Source organism: Mustelus asterias, unplaced genomic scaffold (genome assembly GCF_964213995.1).
Source record: "Mustelus asterias unplaced genomic scaffold, sMusAst1.hap1.1 HAP1_SCAFFOLD_663, whole genome shotgun sequence".
Lineage (NCBI taxonomy): Eukaryota > Metazoa > Chordata > Chondrichthyes > Carcharhiniformes > Triakidae > Mustelus > Mustelus asterias.
In genome coordinates, this window is record NW_027590612.1 from 173,001 (window position 1) to 186,334 (window position 13,334).

Sequence of the window (13,334 nt, forward strand, 5' to 3'; positions counted from 1 at the left end):
CGCGGGATTACGGGGATGGGGTCTGGGTGGGATTGTTGTCAGTGCAGCCCGGAGGGCCGAATGGCCTCTTTCTGCATTGTGGGGATTCTATGATATGTGGCGGGGGGGGGCGGGATCGGATATTGAATTCAATGATCAGCCGTGATCAGAATGTATAGCGGGGCAGGCTGGAAGGGCTGAATGGCCTCCTCCTGCTTCTAGTTTCTATGGCATGTGAGGTCTATAACTAGATAAACCTAATGAATAATGTGTCTATGGGAACTTTGCTATTTTGTTTGATTATGTATGTGTGAAGTTTTTGAAAATCTGATTCACACCCAAGCAGCCCTCTCTCTCTGTCTACCAGGTTCTCTCCGATCACCATCGAGGGGATGACGAGCTTGGCTGGCGTGAACCTCTCGGGCCCCACGGGCACCGGCTGGTGCATCTTCGTCTACAACCTGTCCCCCGAGGCGGACGAGAGCGTCCTCTGGCAGCTGTTCGGTCCCTTCGGGGCGGTCACCAACGTCAAGGTCATCCGCGACTTCAACACCAACAAGTGCAAAGGTTTCGGCTTCGTCACCATGACCAACTACGACGAGGCGGCCATGGCCATCGCCAGCCTGAACGGCTATCGCCTGGGCGACCGGGTCCTGCAGGTCTCCTTCAAGACGAGCAAGACACACAAGTCGTGAAGGGAGGCCCACGTCGGCGCGTCGGAGAGAGAGAGAAAGATAAATAAACACGTACACACGCACACACATACACACACAACGCGTGCGCGCACGCACAGATCCAGAAGCACCCTCCGCAACATAAGTCAAAAAAAAATCCCCAAAAAAATGTCAAGCAAAATAATCGGTACGCCACCAAACACATACACACAAACGCACACACACGCACAGAGCAACAGAACAAAACACGTGATATTAAAAAAGAAGGATTCACTAATATACCTGGGCTTACAGAGAAAAAAAACAAAATAGACTTTTGGAGGAGCCAGTGTTAGCATAATATTGATACAAGACATCTTACAATAACGAGGAAGCAATTTCATAAAACAACTTTGAATACTTTTTCATAGCTCTTACTATATGAATATAATACGTATAAAAACATTACTACGCAGGGGGTTTTAACTCAGCCTAATATTAATAATAATACTTATAACTACCTTCCTTGAAGGTGATTATCTCTTGTGATGGGCAAAATGGAACGTTTTACAAAGGCCTGTGTTCAGGAGTGTTGTGTGGTCAATATATAAAACACAAAGAATCTTCTAAGGGGGAATATTTATGAATGGCAGCTCATGATTAACTGACCTTTTTTTCCTTCTCTTTTTCCTGTTCCTTCCACGGTTTTGATAAACTGAGATCAAGCAAACAAAAAAAAGACAAGTGCAATAGTGTCTCACAGAACACTAACCCCTCTCTGTCGGACGTTGAAGTGCATTACGGTAGATTAGTTGTCCAGCATCATCGCTAACGCTTACTCGCCTGACTTCCGCTGCGTGTTCTGTGTTGGGAGAGGCCATCTCCCACTTTCGTAAAGGCCTTGCGCGCGGCGGGCGCGCCCGGCGTTAGAATATTCAGACGCCGGGCTGCCCCCCCCCCCCCCCGCGCGACCATATTGGCAGAACTGGCGTGTCGTTGTCTCAACGCTTGACTCTGCCTGCCCCGCCCTTCTCCCTGCCACCCCCCCTCCCCCCCCCGCCCCCCGCCCCCCTCATCAGCTCGGCCCGGAGTGAGACCCAGTCCCGGGAGGGAGGCGGGTGAGGCGGACCTCCCTCCGGCAGGCTGCCGGATTGCCAATGCGAGTTCAAATAACTCCTTTCCCAAATAGGACAGAGTTCCCTTTCAATAAAGCAATCTCACTCGTCGGAAGTGGCAGTGATCCACGGTGATTCTTTGATCCTTGTTTTAGCTTCCTTACAGAGAAAAGAAATGTGGAAATTCTTGGAAACATTGAAACAATATTCAGCGAAACATGTAAACGGAGGACCGCTATGCGGTTGCTAGGCCGGTGTCTTCTCTAGGGCTGCTTTTTACTCGTAAGTGTCAGTACCTGAGCATCTTTAATGGAAACATTTCGAAACTCAGGAGGCTGCAAGTTGTGGAGGTGGATTTCTTTTACTGTCTGCTTTTCTTCCAGTCCTCTGGTTGTAACCTGTTCCCCCCGGTTACCTACTTTAAGCCAGTTCTGTAGATGGCCCCCCCAGACACCATCCAGCTACAAAACAACCGCCCCCAAGAGAGCACTCACCCTGAAGGCCACGTTATCAATTTGTTGGACACGATCGAAGCTCCTTCATGGACATAGTTAATGGATCCTCTCAAACGGTTCAGGCTGCCGAGATTTCGGGTGGACAGATGGTGTACAGAAAATAAATGATAGCCCTATATTTATCAACGCTAAAATGTAGCATGTACCTCTTCCACATTTAAACACTACGGCAAGGCTTAGAGAATATAAGGAGGGAATGTCTTGATGGATAAAACCTTTGCAGTTCTTAAGTTCCCCCCCTCGCCCTCCCCGTTGGGTCCTTGTATGTATTCAAGAGGCGGCTGGATATAGAACTTGGGGCGAATGGGATCAAAGGTTATGGGGAGAAAGCAGGATTAGGCTACTGAGTTGGGCGATCAGCCATGCAGGGCCGATCGAAGGGCCGAATGGCCTCCTCCTGCTCCTATCTTCTATGTTTCTCTGTCTCTTTGTGTGTCCGCGGGTGGGGTTAGGTGGGGGGGGTTGAGGAGGGTTTGCCCAGTGTGGTCTGCTGGAGAGAACTGCTGAGTCCCTCTTACAGGAGAATTCCCACCTCTTGACCAATCCGGCCAGCCCCACCAGAAACGCCAATGCCTGCCCCTCAGGGCGACCAGGCCACCCAACTCAGTGAGGTCCACCATCCCATCCTGGTTCAAGATGAAATATAGAAACTTCTGGAGGAGGCCACTCAGCCCTTCGAACCTGCTCCACCATTCATTATGATCATGGCTGATCATTGAATTCAATATCCTGATCCCCTCTTCCCCCCATATCCCTTTAGCTCCAAGAGCTATATCTAATTTCTTCTTGAAATCACACAACGTTTTGGCCTCAACTACATTCTGTGGGAGTGAATTCCACACATTCACCACCCTCTGGGTGAAGAAATTTCTCCTCATCTCAGTCCTAAAAGGTTTATCCCTTATCCTCAAACTATGACCCCCTAGTTTTGGACTCTCCCCACCATTGGGAACATTCTTACTGAATCTACCCTGTCTAACCCTGTTAGAATTTTATAAGTTTCTATGAGACCCCCTCTAACTCTCCCTCTCACTGACGTGACACTTCAGAGTTGGAAGGAATCCACTTTCCCAGTGAGTGTCCACCTGCATTCCTATCGCTCTCCTGTCTTTGTCGAAGATTAGTCACCAAAAAGAATGATAGATCCAATGGCAATATAGAAGATGAAGGAAGGACGAGGGTTTGGACCTTCGTTCTACATGGGAGGCCTTTAGAATGATGCACAGTCCCTGCCTTACTCTTGAACAGGGCACATTACGGGACCATGACAAGTACTTTCCCTGTCGCCTCCTTCTTCCTCATACTCTCATCTTAAGACATGACACTCTACATATCCCCCTCAGGAATACAGGCTGTGTAATCTCCATTAGGAAATAAATCCACGTTCTTTTGACCCTTTGTCAACTGGTTCAACCAACACACCTACCCAAATATGTCATGTTGAACATTCTGATGCACATTTTCATAGCTGTGGAAAATGACAAATAAAAGTCATCGTCAGTGATGGGGAGGAGTTCCTGACTGCAAACCTTTTCATGGACACTTCCTCCACCCTCCCAAAGGTTGAGGTGCCTGTTTAAAGTTAAACTTTGCATCTAAGCCCCTACTATCTGAATGAGCCCTTATACAGTCCAAATACTTCACTCAGTCAGGAGCTGTGGACAAGGTAGTCAGTCCACTCATGGTCCCAAGGTTGCTGGTAAACTAATCGGGCAGACTCCTGAAGGAGTGTAAGTCAGAAACTACAGCTCCTCGCTGGGTATTTTTCAGTGCTACCTTTAACTGTAACCCTTTCGCACTCAGTCCCACCTTGTGCCAAAAAACGGACAATGTCATTGCTAATTGACGCAAAGAACGCCAATGCGCTCCCATTCACCCCATCCAGTATCGCCCGATTAACACAGTAAATATAACCAATGTCACTTTATATATGCACTCTATACACCACACACACACACACACACACACTCACACTCACACACACTCACACTCACACACACACTCACACACACACTCACACACACTGACTCACACACACACACACTCACTCACACACACACACACACACTCACACAGACACTCATACACACTCACACTCACACTCACACACACACACTCACACAGACACTCATACACACTCACACTCACACACACACACTCACACACACACTCACACTCACTCACACACACACTCACACACACTGACTCACACACACACACACTCACTCACACACACACACACACTCACACAGACACTCATACACACACAGACACACACATGCACACACAGACACTCGCACACACACACACTCACACACACGGACACACACATAGACACACACACACATAGACACACACACACATAGACACACACACACATACATACACACAGATATGCACACACATACAGACACACACACACACACATAGATACACACACACATACACTACATACACACACACACATATAGACACACACACTCATACAGACACACCCACACACACATACACACACACGTACACACATACACACACACAGATACACAACACATACAGACACACACAGACACGCACACACGCACATGTGCACACACACAGGCACACACATACAGACACATGTACATACACATACAGACACACACACACACATGCATGCAAACATACACCCATACATACACACACACATATACATACTCACATGCTGAAACTATCACCTACAATGGTTATTGTCTTACTGTCTTTCCAACGGCTCCCACTGAAGAACCAGGCAGAATGAGGGTGGGTAAATCACTGGCAACCAATAGAACATGCCCTCTGGTCACTGATCCTAATCGTAACCCAAACCCTAAAGCCTAACCTTAAAGCTTAACCCTAACCCAAAACCAAGTACAATAATAGTGGCAATTAGGGATGTGCAATAAATGCAGGCCTGGCCTGCGACACCCACATCCTGCGAAAAAATTAGAAAATCACACAACGTTTTGGCCTCAACTACTTTCTGTGGGAGTGAATTCCACACATTCACCACCCTCTGGGTGAAGAAATTTCTCCTCACCTCAGTCCTAAAAGGTTTACCCCTTATCCTCAAACTATGACCCCTAGTTCTGGACTCCCCCCACCATCGGGAACATTCTTTCTGAATCCACCCTGTCTAATCCTGTTAGAATTTTATAAGTTTCTATGAGGTCCCCTCTCACTCTTCTAAACTCCAGTCAGTATAATCCTAATTGAGTTAGTCTCCCTTCATGTGGCAGACCTGCCATCCCAGGAATCAGTTTGGTAAACCTTCGCTGTACTCCCTCTAAGCATGGACATCCTCCCTCATGATGGAGGTACTTTGAGATATCAATTTTCCTACTTGTGGGCGGGCAGGGGCACAATAATGAGTGCAGAAATATGTGACAATCGATGATTTAGTTCTTAATTTGGGGATATCTCTATATTGGATAGGAGGTTTGCAGGAAAGTCTATTTCCTAAAATGGGTATCTTTGCTTTTTGTACGTCTTGTGTGGAGATGTACCTTGCACATGTATAGAAAATTCCGGTTTCTCGGTAGAGGTACCACTTTACCACGGGGCGGGGGGGGTCAGGATTTGCATTTTAACTCTAACACTGAGTACATCCTATGCTTTCCCCCACTGTGGAACTCACTTGCACTGTAATCTACCAAGAGTTTGTTGAGACAGGAACCTCTCTAACCACAACTGTATCGACAACTGAAGGGGATTTGGACAAGTCCCACTCTGGGCGTTTGCATAAACACTGAACTTAGACGCCCTGGGCTGAGAGGGGGGGTGGGGGGGGGGGGGGGGCGGTGAGAGGTTGTGAGGAATTAATGATCATAGAATCATACAGTGCAGAAGAGGCCCTTTGGCCCATCGAGTCTGCACCAACACCTGAACTCCCACCTAATCCCATTTACCAGCACTTGGCCCATAGCCTTGAATGTTACAACGTGCCAAGTGCTCATCCAGGTACTTTTTAAAGGATGGGAGGCAACCTGCCTCTACCACCTTCTCGGGCAGTGCAGACCACCCTTCCAGAACGTCACCACCCTCTGGGTAAAGATGATTATCCTCACATCCCTCCTAAACTTCCTGCCCCTCGCCATGAACTTGTGTCCCCCTCGTGACTGGGCCCTTCAACTGAGGGGAACAGCTGCTCCTTACCCACTCTGTCCATGCCCCTGATGATCGTGTACACCTCGATCAGGTCTGGGTTGGACCAGTGTCATGTGCCTGTCACATTTCAGAGTCTGGTGCCCATGTTTCATTCCAGTTTAAAGGGTTTACACTTGACGATGAATCCATGTTGGATTCTCAGTGACAAGATTTGCAGCTCATGTGTTAAGGATCTTGGTTTTGCCGTTTTTTGGGAGAGAGGCAGACACTACGCATCATTATTTTGGAACGGCATGATGGCACAGTGGTTAGCACTGCTGCCTCACAGCGCCAGGGACCCGGGTTCAATTCAAATAGCCTCCTTCTGCACTGTAGATTCTATCATTAATTACAACAACTCCTCACTATAACACATCCTCACCTCTAATCGCTCACAGAGCGTTAGTAGCTCCCACTAGCAGGGAAAATAAATAACTCTCTCTATGCCACACTAATATACCACAGTCTCACCCAAAACACCTCATGGCTTCATCAGCAAACCCTCTGTATGATAGGCACGCCATAACCACCAACTCAGGGACAGCTTAGGGGCAGAATTTTCCTTCCGCGCTTGCCCCGAGAACACAAAATCCCACCCGAGGTTATAAAGTTTATAAACTTTATTTATTGGTGTCACAAATAAGGCTCACATTAACACTGCAATGAAGTTATTGTGAAAATCCCCTAGCCGCCACACTCCGGCACCTGTTCGGGTAACACTGAGGGAGAATTTAGCACAGCCAATACTCCTAATACCTCTGATGAAGGGTCATCTAGACTCGAAACGTTGGCTCTATTCTCTCTCTCCACAGATGCTATCAGACCTGCTGAGATTTTCCAGCATTTTCTGTTTTTATCTGCGCCCAACCCGCACGTCTTTCAGGCTGTGGGAGGAAACCGGAGCACCCGGGGCAAACCCACGCAGAAACGGGAAAAATGCGCAGACTATGCACGGACGGTGACCCGAGCTGGGAATCGAACCCGGGTCCCTGGCGCTGTGAGTCGGCAGTGCTAACCGCTGCTGTGCCACCCTCAAAGGCCAATGGACCTTTGCATGATCGGCCCTGCCCGCTACGATTCCCGTGGCGTGTGGGACAGGAAACTTCCGCCCTATGTCTCCATATTAGTAGGCACCCAGATGAAACACCCCATTTCTACAAGGCTCTAATCCTCCGAGACGTACTATGCTCTATGATGTGAAATGCATTCCTTGAGCAACATGGATGCTCAGAAGTCTACCTCCCTCACTTGTCGTCTTATCACTGTGCGGGTTTATCAAAGGGACTGTGCTTGAGTAAGTTAGCCAGACGGAAAACGTGGTTCGCCTTACTGCCTCCATTGAGCTGAGACGGTTAACCAAAGCACCAAGTGACAGACCAGCGAGGAAGTTGTTGCCAGTCCTTATGGTTGTTCATGAGATGGGGACGGGAGGGTGAGTTGCAGGCCCAACCACACCTTCCAGCCTTGCTAGCTTATCACCACGGTCACCGAAGACCGAGAGGCAGATACTCTCTCCACAGAACGGCTCCACAATCGCTCAATATCAGCAGAGGGAGACTTCCAGAGGTCTTTCTTTGGCTTCCTTTCACTTGAGTTGAACTATTGATGCCATTGACCAAGAAGACTTTGCGTAGATCGCTGTTCCTTTTCATGACACCCCGTGAAGGGGAACTCTCTACAAATCGCTAGAGGCAAAATATAAAATTCAGACTCAAGTTTCCTTCAATCTGCTCCTGGGCCAATACGGTTCAGTGCAATGCCCTTTAAGTTCAAAGAAAGCATTGATTCTCATTGAGGTCAGCAGCTGACTTGTTATGCCCCCATTCATCTGAATGTAACCAGGAGTTATCTTGAGAAGTGAACAGGTTGAACCCCTCCCACCCCCTCTCACTTTACAGTTAATGTCTGCTCTTGCATTTAATATCTAAAACATCTCTCAACCATGCGTTTCCCCATCTTTCTATATATATATATCAAAAAAAGTACTATTCAGAATCCAGAGTGAGTTGCATTGTTCTAAAAACAAGTGTGTTCCGGATAATTTATCAGGATTGAAAATGTTGCTCCATCACAAGTAGCGTTTAACCATTGACCATTGCCTATTCTTGTACGAGTATGCTTTGCATACGGCTGCCAAAGACAGTAATAGTAACAGTCTACGATATTCGCGACAATGTTAAGTGTCTCTAATAATAATCCTTTTGGATGTGGAAGGACTGGCAAAAGAGAAACGGAAGGTATTAATGTTTCGGGGGGGGGGTTTTTTTTTGGAAACAAAAGGATTCATAAGTGATCCCCTTTTTTCGATGTATCTAAAAAAAACAAGAATCCTGAAGACCTGTTGAAAGAATATGATGCAGACTTCTAACCATTTGTCTCCCCCCTTCCAAGCTCTTCCTGTTTATTGCGATAGATAGATTATTGTAAAAAGTCCTTGTTTCCAGGCTGGGATTGGGGAGGGTTCTAACAAACAATATTGGCAAAACATTTGATGACTTTTCATATTATAATAAATCTTGCCAAAGAGATGATCTCTTTGATGTGAATGGGTTTAAAAAATCTATTTTTATAAAAAAAAAGACCTCATTGAAAATTTTTACAGAACCTTGATTGAAAAAAAAAGAGAATATTTTGACAGGTTATGTTCTTTTAGTGAGAGGGGGAGGACAGTTTTGTCACATATGCTCCAGGTCGATAACTTTTTAAGATAAAAAAAAAAGGGAGCATAAAACACATTGTTTTCGAGCAAGAATTGTTGATACTAAGTTTGTACTCAAGAGCATGTAGTTTGATGGGGAGAACTCTCTCAACAGTACAGGTTCCACACAGTGACATCATAACAGCTGACAAGGTTTCAGTTGAGACCTTCCTATGACAGGTTGACATTCCTAAAGAGAAGTTTGCCAAAACGCAAAAAGAAAGCCGGTGTGGGGGGGTGGGGGAAAGAAAATCAAGTGACCCTGGCCGCGTCGGGACCCACTTTGCGTCCAAAAAGGTGGCCAAACGGGGTCAAGCTCCAAGCCCCACGCCTCCCCCCCCCCTTCATTTTGTCCCCGTTAAAAATAAATCCCGCCCTCTCTCGCACTGCACTGCAAAGTTACCCGTCGTGACGAGAGTTGCTTGCGAGAGACCGAAACGCCCGCCTCCTTAACCGACTTGGACGCTTCGTCCAACTCCCGAGACAGTAAAATGGAAGCATGCTCGCCAGAAATTGGAAAATCCTGTCACGGATCTACATTTCCTGACTGGAAATTTATAGTCCACTAGCATTCCTGTGAGAAAATACTGGACTCCAAAGTTGAAGTCAGCCCTCTTCCATTTTGGACAGTCTTGTTGTTTCTTTGACTAGTGCTGCTTTACTCCAATGCCTTCCAATTGGTATAGAGCACCTGTCTATCACCAGTCTCGAAAGGTTGCCTTGAAGTTAAGGAGGGCCCACCGGACAGGCCGGCTCGGCTGCAAGGACCCCTCTCTCCCGAGTCAACCACCATAACAAGGCCTCCCCAAGCCGACACCGCAATTGGCCTTCCACACGTAGAGATGGCGGTGGGGGGGGGCGGCGGGGGGTGGGGGGGTGTGTGTGTGGGGGGCAGGACTTTACGGCCTCGCTCACCCGTCGAAACCGTAAAATCCCGCCCGAGGTGGAACGGACCTTTCCGCCATCCGTCCCTCGCCCGCTCCGATTCCCGTGGCGGGTGGGCCGGTAGAATTCTGACCACGGTCTACGAGGACCGAGCCACCTTCAGCAACTGACTGGTGAAAAGAAAAGGGGGGTGATTGGGATCTCTGGGACGGGGAATGGGGAGGGAGGGCGGGTGGGGGGCACGGAAGCAGGTCCAATCCTTCGACTTGCCCATAAGGGGGAGAAAATGAAAGGAAAAATGTGATGAGGTCGAATTTCCTTTCCTTCAAACAACAAAGTTGGCATTATTCTCTTTAGTCAAAATGGTTTGATCATTTGCCTGAGGGTCTCATTATATTTATTTGTATTTACCACATCTTTGACATAATTCGTTCTTCCTTCGTTCGGTACGGTAGGTGCTAGTTGACTCTTTGTGTGTTCCTGAGGCAATGTTTGCGGAAAGCCACTGGCGCAAGCCCTACCTGACCTTTTCAAAAGCTGAGTAACGCACTAAATGGCTCTGTTGCCTTTATAACGAAATGAGTTTTGGTTTATCGATTTGGCTTTTTGCTTTGACCCATGTTGACTTTGTGTGTGTGTGTATGTGTGTGTGTGAGCGGGGGGTGGGGGGAGGGGGGGGGGGGGGTGAGAGGTGGAGGCGAGGGGGAGAGGGGGGAGGAGGAGGAGGAGGGAGGGAGGGGGTGGTGGTGGTGGGGTGGGGGGGGGGGCTGTTGTTGTTGGGTGGCGGGCGGGAAGAAGGGGGCTTTCTCGTTTTAATTTTATCTAACCCCCCCCCCTCCACCACCCCCACCCCGCCCCTCTCTCTCTCTCCCTTCTCCCCCCCCCCCCTTCTCCCATCCAAGACTTAACTATTGCCAAACTTGCAAGTTTTAGTTTGCATCTGTTCCCTTTTTTCGCTTCTTCTTAACGTCAGATGTTTCTTTGTGTCTGGAACTCTCTCTGTAAAACATGGGTCGCATTTTGTTAGGATAGTTTTTAAAGACTTAAAACGAAAAGGGAGAAAAAAAAAGATTTTTTTATTGTTTCGAGAAACCGTGTTAAGTGTATTGTATGAATCTGTGATAGCTTACATTGCAAGAACAAATAATAAAAAAAAACCATTTTAAAAAAAGCACCATGACCTAGGTAATACTTTGACAAAGATAGCTTCTTGTAGCTTAACTTATTCAGAGGTTGAATATATATTATTGCACTGTAAAAGTTGTTCTGTGTATATTTATGTTCCTTTATATTTGCAAGTTTTAAACGAAAAAAAAAAGACTTTAATTTTACCAATAAGTGGTTTAGCTTAATTTATTCTAAGAAGAACAAACTTAAAGTTTGAGAAAGACTCTCTCCCTAGTCAGTCACACTTTTTTTAAAGAAAGTGTATGTTGTGATTCATACGAAACAAAAAATATTGAATATTAGGAAGTTACTTTGTGTGATAGTTGTTATAAATTTGCTATTCCTTTTGTCCTGTTCAACACTTTCAGTCTTATTCTAATAGTAGTGTCGATGGAATTTAACATGTTATGGCTTGCTACCTCTCTGACTTTATTTCCCCTCTTAATTTTTTGTTTCCCCTCTGTGCCAGTCCTCTAATGGTGAAAATGAGTGAGCAGTGACGACCAAAAGGGAATATTTGTGTTTTTTGTTTTTGTGTTAAAAGTGAGAGATGAAAGGTCTCGGGGCAGCGGCGGGGAGGGGGATATTGGCGGGGGGGAGTCCGATTGACTGGATGATTGGGGGTGGCGGGGGAAATTTGCCGGCGGGGGAGGGGGGGGGGGGAGTGCTGTGGGGAGGGAAGGGGGAGTGCAGGGTTCGGGGATACACAAAGGAACAGCGAACCCTGGCTGGGTGGGGGAAGGACGGGGGTGGGGGGTGGGGGTGGCTCGTGTGTACAAAGCATTAGTGAGGAGGCACTGATCCTTTTACTCTTTGATGTATTTAGTTGGGGGATGGGTATAAGTTCCTACGATCATTTAACTTAATATTTATTTCAATGGTAAATTATGGCTGACTTCATGTTGGAACAAACTTGCTAGTTTAGAGTATTTATTACTGGGAATACAAATGTGAAAGCTGTATACATTTTTCATTGGATTGTTTGATTATTTGTACTTTTCATGGCAGACAATAAACTTCAGAATCTTATTGCAGAGTTCTATGCTGTGGCATTGTCGTTCTTCACCCCATTATCGAAAGGATATTATTAAACTAGAAAGAGTGCAGGGAATATTTACTAGGTTGCTACCGGGACTTGATGGTTTGAGTCATAAGGAGAGGCTGGATAGACTGGGGCTATTTTCCCTGGCGCGTAGGAAGCTTAGGGGTGATCTTATAAAGGTCTATAAAATAATGAGGGTCCTAGATCAGCTAGATAGTCAATATCTTTTCCCAAAGTAAGAAGTCTTACAACACCAGGTTAAAGTCCAACAGATTTACTTGGTAGCACGAGCTTTCGGAGCGTTGCCCCTTCATCGGGTGATGAAAGGGCAACGCTCACCTGATGAAGGGGCAACGCTCCGAAAGCTCGTGCTACCAAATAAACCTGTCGGACTATAACCTGGTGTTGTGAGACTTCTTACTGTGCCCACCCCAGTCCAACGCCAGCAACTCCACATCATGACTACCATCTTTTCCCAAAGGTAGGGGAGTCTAAAGGTAGAGGGCATAGGTTTAAGGTGAGAGGGGAGAGATATACAAGGGTCCAGAGCAGAGTGGCACAGTGGTTAGCACTGCTGCCTCACAACGCCAGGGACCCGGGTTCGATTCCCAGCTTGGGTCACTGTCTGTGCGGAGTCTGCACATTCTCCCCATGTCTGCGTGGGTTTCCCCCGATTTCCTCCCACAGTCAGAAAGACGTGCCGGTTAGGGTGCATTGACCCGAACAGGCGCCAGAGTGTGGCGACTAGGGGAATTTCACAGCAACTTTATTGCAGTGTTAATGTAAGCCTTACTTGCGACTAATAAATTAACTTTAGAGGGGCAATTCTTTCACACAGAGGGCGGTGTCTGGAATGAGCTGCCAGAGGTAGTAGTAGAGGCGGGTACAATTTTGTCTTCGAAAAAGCGTTTAGACAGTTACATGGATACGATGGGTATAGAGGGATATGGGCCAAACGCGGGCAATTGGGATTAGCTTAGGGGTTAAAAAAGGAGCGGCACGGACAAGTTGGGCCGAAGGGCCTGTTTCCATGCTGTAAACCTCTATGACTCTATGACCTCCCCAACACTACTCGCCTCACGACTGTGGTGGCGATGGCCTAGTGGTATTATTGCTAGG

General features: G+C 47.2%; 1 protein-coding gene across 8 annotated transcripts in view; it reads left to right on the forward strand.

Annotated features, from left to right (window-relative positions):
- The window catches only part of LOC144487240 (ELAV-like protein 2), a 78,812-nt gene extending 77,378 nt beyond the window's left edge, over positions 1–1,434 (forward strand). For 6 of the 8 annotated variants that reach the window (XM_078205320.1, XM_078205319.1, XM_078205322.1 and 3 more), the window contains one exon: positions 347–1,434. In XM_078205320.1, the coding sequence (XP_078061446.1) occupies positions 347–674 (328 nt within the window). In that variant the 3' untranslated portion in view covers positions 675–1,434. Of the gene's footprint in view, positions 1–325 lie in introns of all 8 variants that reach the window. The other 2 variants (XM_078205318.1, XM_078205323.1) reach the window with 1 other exon arrangement.
- Positions 1,435–13,334: the final 11,900 nt, after the last annotated feature.